Raw genomic sequence first — 12,979 nt, 5'->3', positions numbered from 1 at the left:
AAAAACACATCGTGCTGAATTTCATTGTCAGAATACTTCTATCTTGCTTGCAAAACCGGGAAACTATGACATAGGACCACCGATTAAAAGCCACGACCACAGAAATCACGAAATTTTTCATGATGGCAATCTATCGTCTGGGACATCCAAAAATCATGCAATGTGTGCCGGGCTTTTGTCTAGGACCAACCTTAAGCCTAGTCTGTGAAACCATATATGTAGTATGCTGCATGTTAAAGTGTTCATTTCATAAGATTTTTATTTTTCTCCCTGAAGTCTACTTCATTGTAAATTTCAATGTGTTTTCATGAATTGATGCAACTAATAAAAACAAGTTGCGGGATCTTTACATTTTTTTTACATTATTTATACTTTACATTATTTATAAAGATCAACCTATTTTTTATTATCGTATATGCACATATTACAGGAGGATTTTTTTGCATCCGTTTTCTACTTTCACTAACGTGAGATTTTTCATTAACATGCTTTAATGAAGATTCAGTCACCTGCAGTGCCAGTATTCCTGCTGGTACATGCTCTGCTGGTACCTGCAGTGAAGTCTTCAGCATCACTGATGAGCACAGAACCACTGGGTAGTCCGACTTTAGAGTCACATGACAAACTGTAGGAGTCAAACACCTGTAGATCAAAAAACTACTTCAGCATACAGACTAAGATATAGACTAATGATTTAAGCTGTTAAACAGAAAAGCAAGAATGCAAAAGCAAAAAAGCTATCAGTTTTCTTTCTCTGCCAGCGCAAAGCTGTCAGGAAGGCACTTACCCTAATTTACAACTCCACAATTACTTAAAATAAAAATGTCTGCTAATGGCAAAGGATTCATTTTTAAAAGTAAAAACAAAAGAGTACTTTTCACATTAAAACCTCAATGAATGTTGTTTTCTTTGACCTGTTAAGACTCACCTGCAGGACAGTATCAGGCAGTGATAGCAATGCTCCCATCAAAACCTCCTGGAACAAGTGTAATGGAGGAAAAACAGTAAGCTGACCATCTGCTCCGAATACAATATCTGCTTGGAAGAGAGCACCCTGTTGTTCCTTTTCTCTCTGAGTTTAAAAAAAAGAATAAACAATTCCAGCATAATGGATGTGACATTTTCAGTCAAATAGGAAAATTGTTTCTTAGAGAATGTATTTATTTTCAATATATTGAATCATCTGTTTTACACAAGGGAAATATACATGTGTTAGGATGTGACAAAAAAGGACAAGTTTTAGGAAGAAAATATACTTTAGGAATTTCTGTGAATTAAAATGGACACACCAGAAGCAATAATAACTAACAAATGGCAAAGGGACAGCTCTTTAAAGACATTTCTCTGTTATGGATGTCACTGATTCTTGAAACTTTGGCAAAAACATGTCCCACTAAGAAAATTGCTAATTCTGTTGGAAATTAATAACATTTTCATGAAGAAAAAGAATCAATGTTATAATCAGGGGGTCATTTGCACATATGTAAGGTTCTTTTATAGGTTGATTTTTTATTAATTTAATGATTATATGCTTGCCCATTGCCTCCAAAATCAGCTGTCCTCGGTTAAGAGATAATCATTTCAATTTGATTAAAAAAGCCAAAAGTAATAATTGAATTGAATAATATATTTACCACATGAAAGAGTACATTGAAATATGTATTAAAAACTACAAACAGTGAGTTTTGAAAAATATTTATTATTTTGTGATTGCTCAAAATGTGTGCCCACATATTCGTCACCACCGTCAGATATTTATAAAAAGCAATAAAATCAGACAACTACAGGGTCAACTTCATTCCTGAGGACCCCATTTTCAAACCTTCAGCTCTACTGCATGCTTCAAGATCACTCAAGCTCCTGTATGTTTGCTATTTTCTCTTAAACTTGTTCATATTTTTGGACACTGCTACTGTGACAAGCATAACATGTCAACACCGTCATCTTTGTAAAATAAATATTAGATTAGATTATGAAATAAATGTATCATTTTTAAGAAGAGGTCTGAAGTAGCTAGCAACCGAGGGGAAACAAAATGGCTAATGTGAACAACTCATCTATTTTTTTTATCTATAGGTTTTTGTCACCACCGTCAGATGTCACCACCGTCAGGTTTTCTGTCTGGTTTTATGCATTTTAGGAAGTTATGATTTGATATTTGTTCGTCACAGTGCTCAAGATTATTATTTTTTGGACCAAATATTTACATAAAGTTTAAGTAAGAAGCCCTTGACTTGATTGGTATACATTTTGGAATAATGAGGCCAATGTCACCACCGTCAGATTAGTGTCTCCACCGTCAGACGTCAGAGTTTTATTTGTTTTAAATGAATATGCTAACAATATGTTTCTTCAGTGCTGTTGTTGGGTTATTAAATTAATAGTCTCTATTAATACAAAAATATGTTTATTAAATAAAAAAATCATTACTTTTTCTATTTAGGCTTAAAGTAAATGTTGTATGAGTAATAACTGGAAAAACGCCTATTTTATGAAAAAAATACGAACAGGGGAGGTTGCACGAGTAAATTGCTGAACAGCCAAGACCTTGGTCTATAATGATATACCTTCAGATTTTGTAATTTAACTAACTTTTTTTTTTTGAAAATTTAAACCTGTTTTATCCAAATTCCCAAGAATCAGTGATGTGACACTTTTGAAAGCTGCACTTAACCAACTATGGAAAATAATTTGGAAAAGTGTTTAAAAACTTAAACGGAGACCTCACACTGGTATTTAAAGGGATAGTTCACCCAAAAAATTAAATTCTGTGATCATTTACTCACTCTCATGTTGTTACAAACCTGTATAAACTTCTTTGTTCTGATTAACACATATGAACATATTTTATATTTATATTAGGAATGTTTGTAGCCAAATCCGATCAGAAGCACTATTCACTTCCATAGTATTCTTTTATCTTACTATGGAAGTAAGTGGTGCATAAGTTCGGATTGGTTACAAGCATTCCTCAAAATAACTTTATTTGTGTTTAGTATAACAAAGAAATTTATGCAGGTTTGAAATAACTTGAGGATGAGAAAATTAGCATTTCCAGTCTGATCTCATGAGAAATTGTACATATTTTACAAGTTGGCCAATTCATATGAAGTTAATCATGTGAAATCGTACAATTCTCATAAAAAACAAAAAACAAACTGAGCCCCTAACCCCAACGTCACAGGGGTCAAGGCAAATCATACCAAAACTTACAAATGTGGTCGTATGAATTAATACGAATTAGCCAACTCGTGAAATATACGAATTCTCGTGGCATTTCAGAAATAAAACCTTTTGCCTTACCTTAAAAACATTGTTTTGGAAGCTTCTGACCTCTTCTCTTAATATGGTGATAAGGTTTTGAACAATCATGCAGTTAGCTAGAGCAGATAAGTTTCCCAGGCGCTGAAGGGCTTGCTCTGCTCGGCTGAGCTCTTTCTGCAGGTTTCTGAGGTTGGTATGATGAAGGTTTAGAGATTGACCACTTTGGTAAAGCTTTGAGTGCTCCACTTCCATTTGGAGTTCTTGGTGTACTTTGTAACTTTTCATTTTCGCCTATGAACAGATGATGTATTGTCATGTTACATAAGCCAATGGATGACACCTCTCATACTTTATATTACTGTATGTATTTACCACATTCAGTATTTCAGCATGGCAATGCAAGAAACTATCCAAAGAATCTTGAGCTGCCTGCTTTCTTTCCAGCAGTGCAGTTTGGAAATCAATGAGAGTGTAAGTCCTGCAATCATCCTGTGGCAGCCACCTGACCTGTTTTATCTCCTCAATTGACCTAAGAACATTCAAAAGAGTCTTTTAAAATAGACATCTATCAACAGCAAGCAAACCTTTCAATATTATTTTGAATGTGTCATGAGAACAAATACCTGGACAGTAGTTGCAAGGCGTCTCTGAACTGGGGTACAGCCATCAGCAGTTGAAAAGGTAGGGAGTCAGTTCTGTGTTTGACAGTAGCTATATGCACATTCCTATGCCACCTAAAAAAGTTTGTATGTTCATTAAGGGGCAGTTGATATAAGACTTTATAATGCAGAACTTCACGTTTATACTGTACATAAGACTACAAAAGTATATACATTTCAAATCACCTTTTGAATGTCTTACGCAGTAAATAATCTCTGAAAAACGGGATGTCTTTCACAGCTCCCCACAATAGAGATTCCCGATACCAATCAGCCAGGGTCCACAACTCAATGCTGCAGCCATCTTGCACATGTATTACAGTTGTGGGAGAAAAGGTGTAGTAATCTGTGCCCAATGCACTGTGAGGGATCACGTGCAAGTCATATGGTCTGATATAAGAGAATAAAGTGCATTGCATTACCAATTTTAATAAAAGGAATCATATACTTAACATGAAACTATAATAGCCCACAGCAAAAAAATGTGAATAAAATATTCTAAACTAGATGATTCTAGTTTGGTAACACATTATATGAAAAGCGCTATATGAACTGATTCCATGTAATCCTGGTTACCTGTAAGGACCATCTTCAGTAGCCTTCAGGTAGAAAAACTCATGTACCCCCAGATGTTTTTTCTTTGTTAGTATATCAAACACCTCAGTTCCAGTGAACGGTTTGTGTTTGATATTGCGTTTTTTCCTGGTTGTAGTCTTATCATCTGGCACTGCAGGCTTCTCATGCTCTACACTGGAATAAACAAACAACCATAAGACAAAAAGTGACTTGAAGGAACAAGATGGCAATAATGAATGTGTCTATGCCACTTACTTGAATGTTACACCTGAGGGCTTAAGTATTTTGATGGGTAAGTCGGCACTAAGAGCTGATGACACAAAACGGGGTCCATCATTCCACGGCGACTCTCTGAGCGCCAGTTCAATGCCCACTTTTGATACTAACTGAGGCAGTTTAACAACAGACAGATCATTCTCAAGTGGAGACAGGGTCCTGTTGGTGTGAAAGGGTAACGATTGCCTAAATGGTGGTAAGGATAAACTGGTAAGATATGCATGAGATTGAGTGCGAGAGGCTACAGGGTCAAAACTATTATCTGATAAGGAGTCGACTCTGTTTCGACTTTTGCGTTGGTTGATGGCAGATTTTGAAAAGCCCTTTCCATGAGCTTCTCTCTTGTGTGATGATGACATGATTGTTAAAAGTCAAAGCAGTGAATCACGGAGCTCACTGTCCCAATAATTAGGCAAGGAGACACAAATTCCATATTCTGTAAAGACAATGTTTCGTATTATCAGGTTGAGAAAAAGTTCTTGTTTTAAAAATACAACAGCATGGTCTGTCTTTTCCAGTAATAAGCAGAAGTCACAATAAATTGACCACCTTATATTGCATTGCCACAAAACAAAGCAAAATTTAAAATGTAAAAGATAATTTCTGCGAATAAGATTAACAGAAAAGCACTTTAAAGATGTGTTTTTGCATGTATACATATTGTTTCTAGCAGTGGTCTCCTACTTGAGACTAATAATCGAATGTGCTTTGGCAGGCAACCTAAAATAAAAGTAAAATAAAATAAAATCAACAACGAAAAAAAGTTTTGAGTAGACTATATCAAAAAAGTAGATACAACATTAAGATTTTATCTATTGTGGTAGCTAGGCATTGCTCACAAAAAATGGAGTCTGCTTTTTATATTAGCTTGGCTTTTTTATGCATGTTAATATTTTATACAATGATAAAACATATCAACAAGTAAAATAAAAATAAAATCAACAAATATAATAAAAAAGTTTCGAGTGGACTATATCAAAAAAGTAGCCCTCCAGATTGTTTTATCCACGGTTGCCCTTGCTCACAAAACAGGTTTGAGACCCATAGCCTGTCTTTTGTGTGTCATACAAATACATCAGCTTTCAATTTACAAGGGGAACCGTAGTTTCACCATAACACTTCAGGAAATACAATTGTTGCTATTGCAAAATAATATTCATTTAACAAAGTCTTTCAAAACAACAAAGGATTTTTTTAGTCTTACAGCGAAGTTTACATAGAGCAAGTAACAAGATACGAATATGACAGCTTTGTTGTTTGAACAATCAGTTCTAGTAGCAATAAATGTATAATTCAAGTTCAAAAACATGAAATTTTATCGGCAATTTTGTGTTGCTAAGATACATCTCGTTTTTGTTGAGCAAAAACGCAAAGTTAGCCTACTCCCTTTACGTAAATCCGTACGAAGCGAAGTAAAACGTTTTGCTTTAAAAAAAGTTTACAAAGAAGTAACAAAACAGATTAATAACTAATACTTGTAATATTTCTGACGTAGTGTGAAGTAATATACACATGTACTACTAAAATAGATAAAAGTGTGTAAATATATCTGTCGTACCTGTGGTCAAAGCTCAGCGCATAGCTGTGAATAGAGATCGGTTCCCATAGGAACACAGCAAACTGACTAAAACTCTTCCGCGTGTTAGCCTAAAATTAAATAACCTGCAAATAAACACCCTATATCACATTGGTTTTACGCAAATTAAATAAAAACAAATTACTTTTTTAAGGAAAAAAAAAACATAAAAAGGAAAGAAGTTTAAATGGCTCAATCAATGTTGGTTAAAATAAAAAAAAAACACGACAAACATGCAGCAGTTATACAATGACACCATTTAAAAAATATATTTGCTAAATATGTAACTTACAAATATCATTTAACATGTTGGATGCTGATAAACTTCATTGTTCCTTATTGTGCTACTTTTTCCATGCTAGAAATGAATCCTTACACACATTATAAACTAAATATCACAATAATGTATTTATAACCTTATACACATTAAAAATAAAAGGCCTTATCAAGTGTAATTAGATTACCAAAGCAGATTTCTCATGAGTATGATAACTTAAAAATTTAAATACCGTTTTTTTGTATAAAAACAATTTTATTTCATGTTTCACATTATATATGTTGTCAAAAAAAAATGCATTTTTTAAACATGTTCCCATGTGTGTAATGTACAGCTCTGTTTAGCAGATAATAAAACCAAGAGGAATTCTGAATAGTATGGAGATATTCATGTGTATTCAAAGTTTTAATTTAAACAGAAAAGCCAACAGATTAAATTATTTATAAGTAAATTAAAATTATATACTAACTAAACAACAGTATGATAAAGACAGTGGTTTTTTTTTAGAATTCAGTCATTTTCTTATGCGTGTCTGCTTTCTTCTGCTCTCTCTGAATTGACTGCTCTTGAGCCTTCAGCTGCACCAGCAACTTGCGAGAGGAGGCGAGTTTCTCCTCTATTCGACCGACCACCGTAGCATCCCTGAAGACACACAAAATTTGAAAGAACCATGTAAAATAAACACAAAAACGCAAAGAGGCGAGAGAAATATGTAACTGGACAGATGTATAAGTGAAAAGTCTACCTTCCATTTCGTCTGCGGAGAGACTCTGTGAGCCGCTGAATTTCTTTCTCCACCTGACCTACTTTCTCTGTTGCCTGGAATAGACGGACATTCAGGGAACGTTTGGTGGTCTTTCCACCCCTGTAGGCCTCGGCGCCAGTGACCGAAGAGTTTGATGAATGAGGTGCAGGTTGAGAGCTAAGTTTAGAGTTCAGGAAATCAAAAACATTACGACGTGTCGACACTGAGGCTTTCTTCTTTTTAGCCTTTGGCTTACGGGATGCTGGGTTTTCCTTGGCGATCACGGCTGCTGTCTTTCTCTGGGTTAATTGAGCACACTGGTCTAACGAATGGCCTTTTGGAAGAACCACTGCCTGAACTGGCTCTACTCGACCAGACAACGTCTTCCCCAAACCTACAAATACACAGAAACACTTGAAAATAAGGACACATTTTCACAGCTATGCATAACATATAAGCAACATCCGATTTAATTTTACTAAGTTGATGTTTGACACGGACACCTACCTTTTCCAAGCTCATAACCCATTTTCAGCAAAAGTTTAGAGCCAATGCCTCGTGTATGAGCCTCCCAACCACAAAACTCAGCACTGTTGACAGTCGTCATATCTTCCTCTTTAGAAGTAAATACTGTAACACAAATAAAGTATCATTTAAACAAATATGCATGATATAGATAATAAGATCTCATGTTTTGTTCCTCAAACTCTGTAATTATTTCTATCATTTGCTGGAATACAGTGTACACACTTTTCAGCACCTTTAGCATAGCCACCATTACACTGGTCAGGATCATCCTCCGAGTCGGATGAAGAAGAGGAGGAACAGTCATCCTGACGAAGAGGAGGAATGACTCCATCAGCCTCCAGCACAGCCTCCTTCAACAGCAGCGAGTCAAATTTCACGGTGTAAAAACCACCGTCAATCTCTAAAAACAGAAAAACATGCCTGGTAATGCAACGTCAGCTGTTTCACCTGACTGTGTGTTTGTAATGTCATGTTTGTTCGTTGAAGGGATGTTTCTGCTCTTTTCCATTAAGTTTGCCTTTAGGGATCAATAAGAGATCTCATTGTCATGTAGATGGTGTTTGATGGAAACAAACAAACTATCATGTAGCAATCTGTGTACTTCTCTTTAGAGTTGATGGAGGTGAAAAAACACGGGTGTTGCACCTGATATTTTGGCTGGGTACCAGATGCCATCTTCATGCTTGGCCAAACACGCAGAGCCTGACTCCATGTTACTGATGTCAGCTTCTAGAAAGTCTCGTAGTTCGGATACACACACCACCTCTCCGTGAGAGTACCTGACAAACACACACACATAATTTATTTATTATATGATAAATGTGACTTTTACAACAATTTTGCCTGATTTACCAATAAACACAAATGGTTATTTCACAGTAAGTATTCTTCAGCTGCTGTAAATTGAATCAGGCAATACATGCCTAGCATTCGGTCAATATCATTATCTTATTTTTGGAGGTGGCGACATTTAGCGACTTTTGCATCTGAGCAATTTTTGCTGGGTTTCCATTACACTGCACATTTGAAGTATCCCTTAAGAAACGAATGATGTAATCGACAAATCGTGAAAAAAAATCCCTTAATTTTTTTTAAAAAAAGTTTTTACGCTCCCTTGAGGTGGTTTATTACTTTCAGAAAATAATAAATGCAAATAATGGGAATAATTTTTAATAGTTTTTTGTATATAATTTTTTTTGCATATTTTTTGCAGACTTGTGTTTTAGTATTTCATTACTTTTAATATATTTTTTGTTAAATTTAAGCAAATACGGTATACAATTTTTGTTAGCTTAAGTTGGTGTTAAGCAATTTTATGTATAGCAATATGTGCACGTCTCTGAATTGCACTGCTAATACAAACATTCAGCAATATTGATAATGTGAACACAAATCACATGCATGCTGCATTTCTAATCAAATTCTAAAATCTGCCAGAAACATACAGTTGTGTTCTCCTAACACAAAGCTAACATTTAATGAAATTAAAATGATGGAAAAAATATGGTGTATCTAGTGCTGGTGATGTGGTGTCTATACCTGCAGTTGTCCATGAAACGGCACTTGCCCTCCAGGTAGAAGCCACAGGCTTTCATGGATTTGTTTGTGGGATGAAGGTAAAGCACTCGAACTTGAGCCTCGTCCCCTTCTGCCTCCTCAGGGCAAACCACCATGGCATTGTGGTACTCTAGCGTTCCCCATGAGGTGCGGTAGGGTGCTCGTACTTTTGTTCCACTTAAATCCTCCTCTTCTTCACCATCCTCCTCCTGCTCCTCATCTTCATCATCAGGTTCTGTGTTTTGTCTCACCTCTTTAGAGTCCTCTGACAGTTCCGCATAGAAGGCGGCAAAGTCATCGTCCAGACTCTTTTCTTTAGTGGTTTCACTAACTGATGTGAAATTTTGTATGGTCGAGGGATCCTCCAGAGATGCCAGCAATTGGCTTTTTTTAACAGACACCAGACTGGATTCTGTGAGCTCAATGAGCTGCTGCAGATCTTCCTTTAGTTTCAGCAGATCAGCCTGTTCATCTGAACCCAGACCAGCAGCTAATGCCAACTCCACCTGCTGGAGCTGACCGCTGTAGGTCTTGATAGCTTCTTCGAGGCTGCTTTCATCCATGGTTATGAAAAACTGCTCCTACATGACAGGAACTCACTGTGGTGAAACTACAGCAATAGATCAAGTTTAGGTTAATGGGAACAGCAACAGTCCTATGCAAAAAATTATACAAAATGCACAGGACAGTGGATATTATACTTCCCCTATTAAAAAATCAAGCTAAGACCAGCATAAGCTGGTGAGCTGGTTTTAGCTTGTCTCCCAGCATGGTTTTAGCTGGTGTAGCAAGCTGTGTTTTGGTCACTTTTTAAACTGGAATACTAGCTGCCCGACCAGCTTTGCCAGGCTGGGAGGACCAGCTACTGCCACCTTAAACCAGCTTAAAACCAACTACCAGCTTATTTTGTTCTTTGCTAGATTTTTCAGTAGGGCTACAGAGTTTTATCTGCTATAAGTTACTCTATATGTGTAAAAAACGCATCCTGTAACGAGCTGATCAGACAATTATAAGTCCAGCATATATGAATCAGATGTCTTTTAAGTGTATGTGTATAGCCTGTGTCATGCAGACCATCAATTCAGTGTATGCTTAGTGGGTAACAAGAATTACATATACTGATACCGGTTAGCATCGAGGCTAACGTAGAAGCAAATTAGCCGTTTAAACGCGCTTTCAACCAGTTCTTACTAAATGTACAAAGACTATTTTCCCGAGACAAAATACTGAAATTCATGGTCTTACATTTAAAACTTGTAGATCGGCTCTCTGTCTTTAGCATTGTTTTGAATCTCTGTAGACGCCGACTGTAAGGTTTAACCACTGCTTCTCATTGGTTGACACTCAACTTTGACCTCGACGATGTCATCGTTCAGCTCGCTTCCTGAACTCCAGTACGATTTTGTGTCAGTATATTAGACTTGTACTAGATATGGTAGATTATAATGAGTACATTTTGGATAATAGTCTTATGTTATTTATTGATTTTCATAAGGCATTTGATACGATAGAACATACATTTTTGTTTAAAACAATTGAGTTTTTTGGATTCGGCGATTATTTTTTAAAGGCTGTTAAAACGTTATATAAAGGATGCAACAGTTCTGTGAAATTGGCACAAGGAACATCTAATAGATTTGATATTAGCAGAGGAATAAGACAGGGGTGTCCATTTTCTCCTTTTTTGTTTGTATTAGCAACCCAAGTAATGGCTACTCATCTTAAGAAAGGATATTTTCAAGGTATTACAACTATGGGGAGGGAATTTAAGTTGTGTCAATTTGCGGATGACACAACAGTGTTTTTAAAAGATACACATGAAGTCCATAAAGCTGTTAACTGTATAAATAAGTTCTCAGCTGTATCAGGATTGCGAATGAATCTGAGTAAATCTGTTATTTTTCCTTTAAAAAACTGTAATTTATCAGATATTTGTGGGATTCCAATCAAGAATACGGTGACTTATCTTGGGGTAATTATATGTAAAGATGAAAATACTCGTAGTAAATTAAACTTTGACCCAATAATTAGGAAAACTAACAATAGATTCAACATGTGGTTACAAAGGGATTTATCATTACAGGGAAGAATCCTTTTGTCCAAGGCTGAAGGAATCTCCAGATCAGTTTTTGTTTCCTTGTCACTTGATATGCCCTCTAAAATAACTAAAGAATTGGACAAATTACTTTTTGATTTTATTTGGAAGAGGAAAGCACACTACTTGAGGAAAGAAATATTGTGCAATTCTAAAGATAATGGCGGCTTAGAGGTATTGAATAATGATACACTAAATAATGTATTTAAAATTAATTGGATAATACAATACTTAAAAAAGAAAGATAATATGTGGAACGCTTTCCCCAAATTCTTGTTTAAGTCAGTTGGTGGTCTGGAATTCTTGTTAAAATGTAATTACTCTATTGATAAAATTCCACTAAAACTTGCAAGATTTCATCAACAAGCTCTCATGGCATGGACATTGGCATATAAACATAATTTTTCCCCTAGAAGATATTATATTTGGAATAACAGAGATATTTTATATAAACATAAATCCCTTTTTTTTTAATGTATTGTTTGAGAATAACATAATATTGGTTAGCCAGTTGATGAATGGTGATGGAGCTTTATTGTCATACACAGAGTTTCTTGACAAATTTAAAATTCCAATTAAACCCAGAGAATATGCAATTGTAATGGATGCTGTACCCAGGAAAGTATTATTTCTTCTTAAAAATGAAAACCCTAACTTTGAAAATCTAATGAATACACTGTTTGTTGGAAATAGTAATATCTTAAAAGACAACATTTCAAATAACTCTATTAGGAACCTAATACATGATGTTACATATCCTCCAGCTAGATTTTTTTGGTCATCAATATTTGGTGATTTAAATTGGCGCAAGGCTTGGAGAATGGTTGATAAATTTTTAGTTAAAGTAAAGGAAGTTTCATTTAAAATAATGCACAGAATTTACCCAGTAAAACATGTATTAGAGAGGTTTAAATTAAATATTGACTATTCATGTGAATTCTGTAATAATGAAAAAGAAACAATTTTCATTTATTTTATCATTGTATTTATACAAAGATATTTTGGGTTGATATTGAAAATTTTATTACAAGAAAACTTAATACAACTGTTAAATTGGATGGGCCGGATATAATGATTTATTTTAATGACTGTGAAATATACTAGTCAACATTTGAAGTGGATCAAAAAAGTTTATCAAAGTTGTCCTAAGACAAGAATGGGTATTAGGGATTGGTTTTATGTAAACATTTATTAAAGGTTTTGATCCACTTCATATGTTGACTAGTGTAGAAAAGGACAAAGCATATGTTATTCAATTACTAATCTTAATGGGGAAGTTTCATGTACACAAAATGAAATGGTCTGGTGGTAGACCCAATTTCTTCCATTTTATCAACGAATTTAAGCAATATTGTAATGTTGTAAACAAATGTAAAAATAAAAAAGCTTTAAGGGCTTCTAATATTATCTGCAAATTTGATGTAGA

The 12,979-nt window shown here is 35.1% G+C and overlaps 2 protein-coding genes across 2 annotated transcripts in view; both read right to left on the bottom strand.

The window, feature by feature from the left end:
- The window catches only part of dnhd1 (dynein heavy chain domain 1), a 28,189-nt gene extending 23,055 nt beyond the window's left edge, over nt 1-5,134 (bottom strand). The window contains exons 1-8 of the mRNA XM_073811855.1: nt 4,755-5,134; nt 4,500-4,673; nt 4,110-4,313; nt 3,888-3,998; nt 3,637-3,793; nt 3,304-3,555; nt 929-1,072; nt 510-642 (exon numbers count right to left, since the gene is read on the bottom strand). Coding sequence (XP_073667956.1) covers nt 510-642; nt 929-1,072; nt 3,304-3,555; nt 3,637-3,793; nt 3,888-3,998; nt 4,110-4,313; nt 4,500-4,673; nt 4,755-5,134 — 1,555 coding nt within the window. The remainder of the gene's footprint in view (nt 1-509; nt 643-928; nt 1,073-3,303; nt 3,556-3,636; nt 3,794-3,887; nt 3,999-4,109; nt 4,314-4,499; nt 4,674-4,754) is intronic.
- Nucleotides 5,135-6,547: 1,413 nt separating this feature from the next.
- zgpat (zinc finger, CCCH-type with G patch domain) lies at nt 6,548-10,819 on the bottom strand. The gene is made up of 7 exons (XM_065241654.2): nt 10,704-10,819; nt 9,441-10,068; nt 8,547-8,680; nt 8,134-8,301; nt 7,881-8,003; nt 7,374-7,767; nt 6,548-7,270 (listed from the first exon to the last, which is right to left on the bottom strand). Exons 2-7 carry the CDS (start codon nt 10,019-10,021, stop codon nt 7,132-7,134), a joined length of 1,539 nt encoding a protein of 512 aa, XP_065097726.1. The 5' UTR covers nt 10,022-10,068; nt 10,704-10,819; the 3' UTR covers nt 6,548-7,131.
- Between the last annotated feature and the right edge of the window lie 2,160 nt (nt 10,820-12,979).

Source organism: Paramisgurnus dabryanus, chromosome 14, assembly GCF_030506205.2.
Source record: "Paramisgurnus dabryanus chromosome 14, PD_genome_1.1, whole genome shotgun sequence".
Taxonomy (NCBI): domain Eukaryota; kingdom Metazoa; phylum Chordata; class Actinopteri; order Cypriniformes; family Cobitidae; genus Paramisgurnus; species Paramisgurnus dabryanus.
This window is presented reverse-complemented; position numbering and strand designations above follow the sequence as displayed.

Excerpts from the sequence above, each read along its gene's own strand:
- zgpat (XM_065241654.2), bottom strand. The coding sequence starts at position 10,021 with ATGGATGAAAGCAGCCTCGAAGAAGCTATCAAGACCTACAGCGGTCAG. Across the intron at positions 8,681-9,440 it reads CGTTTCATGGACAACTGCAG|GTACTCTCACGGAGAGGTGG; the intron begins GTATAGACACCA and ends TGTGTTTGTCAG. Across the intron at positions 8,004-8,133 it reads TAATGGTGGCTATGCTAAAG|TATTTACTTCTAAAGAGGAA; the intron begins GTGCTGAAAAGT and ends TTTGTGTTACAG.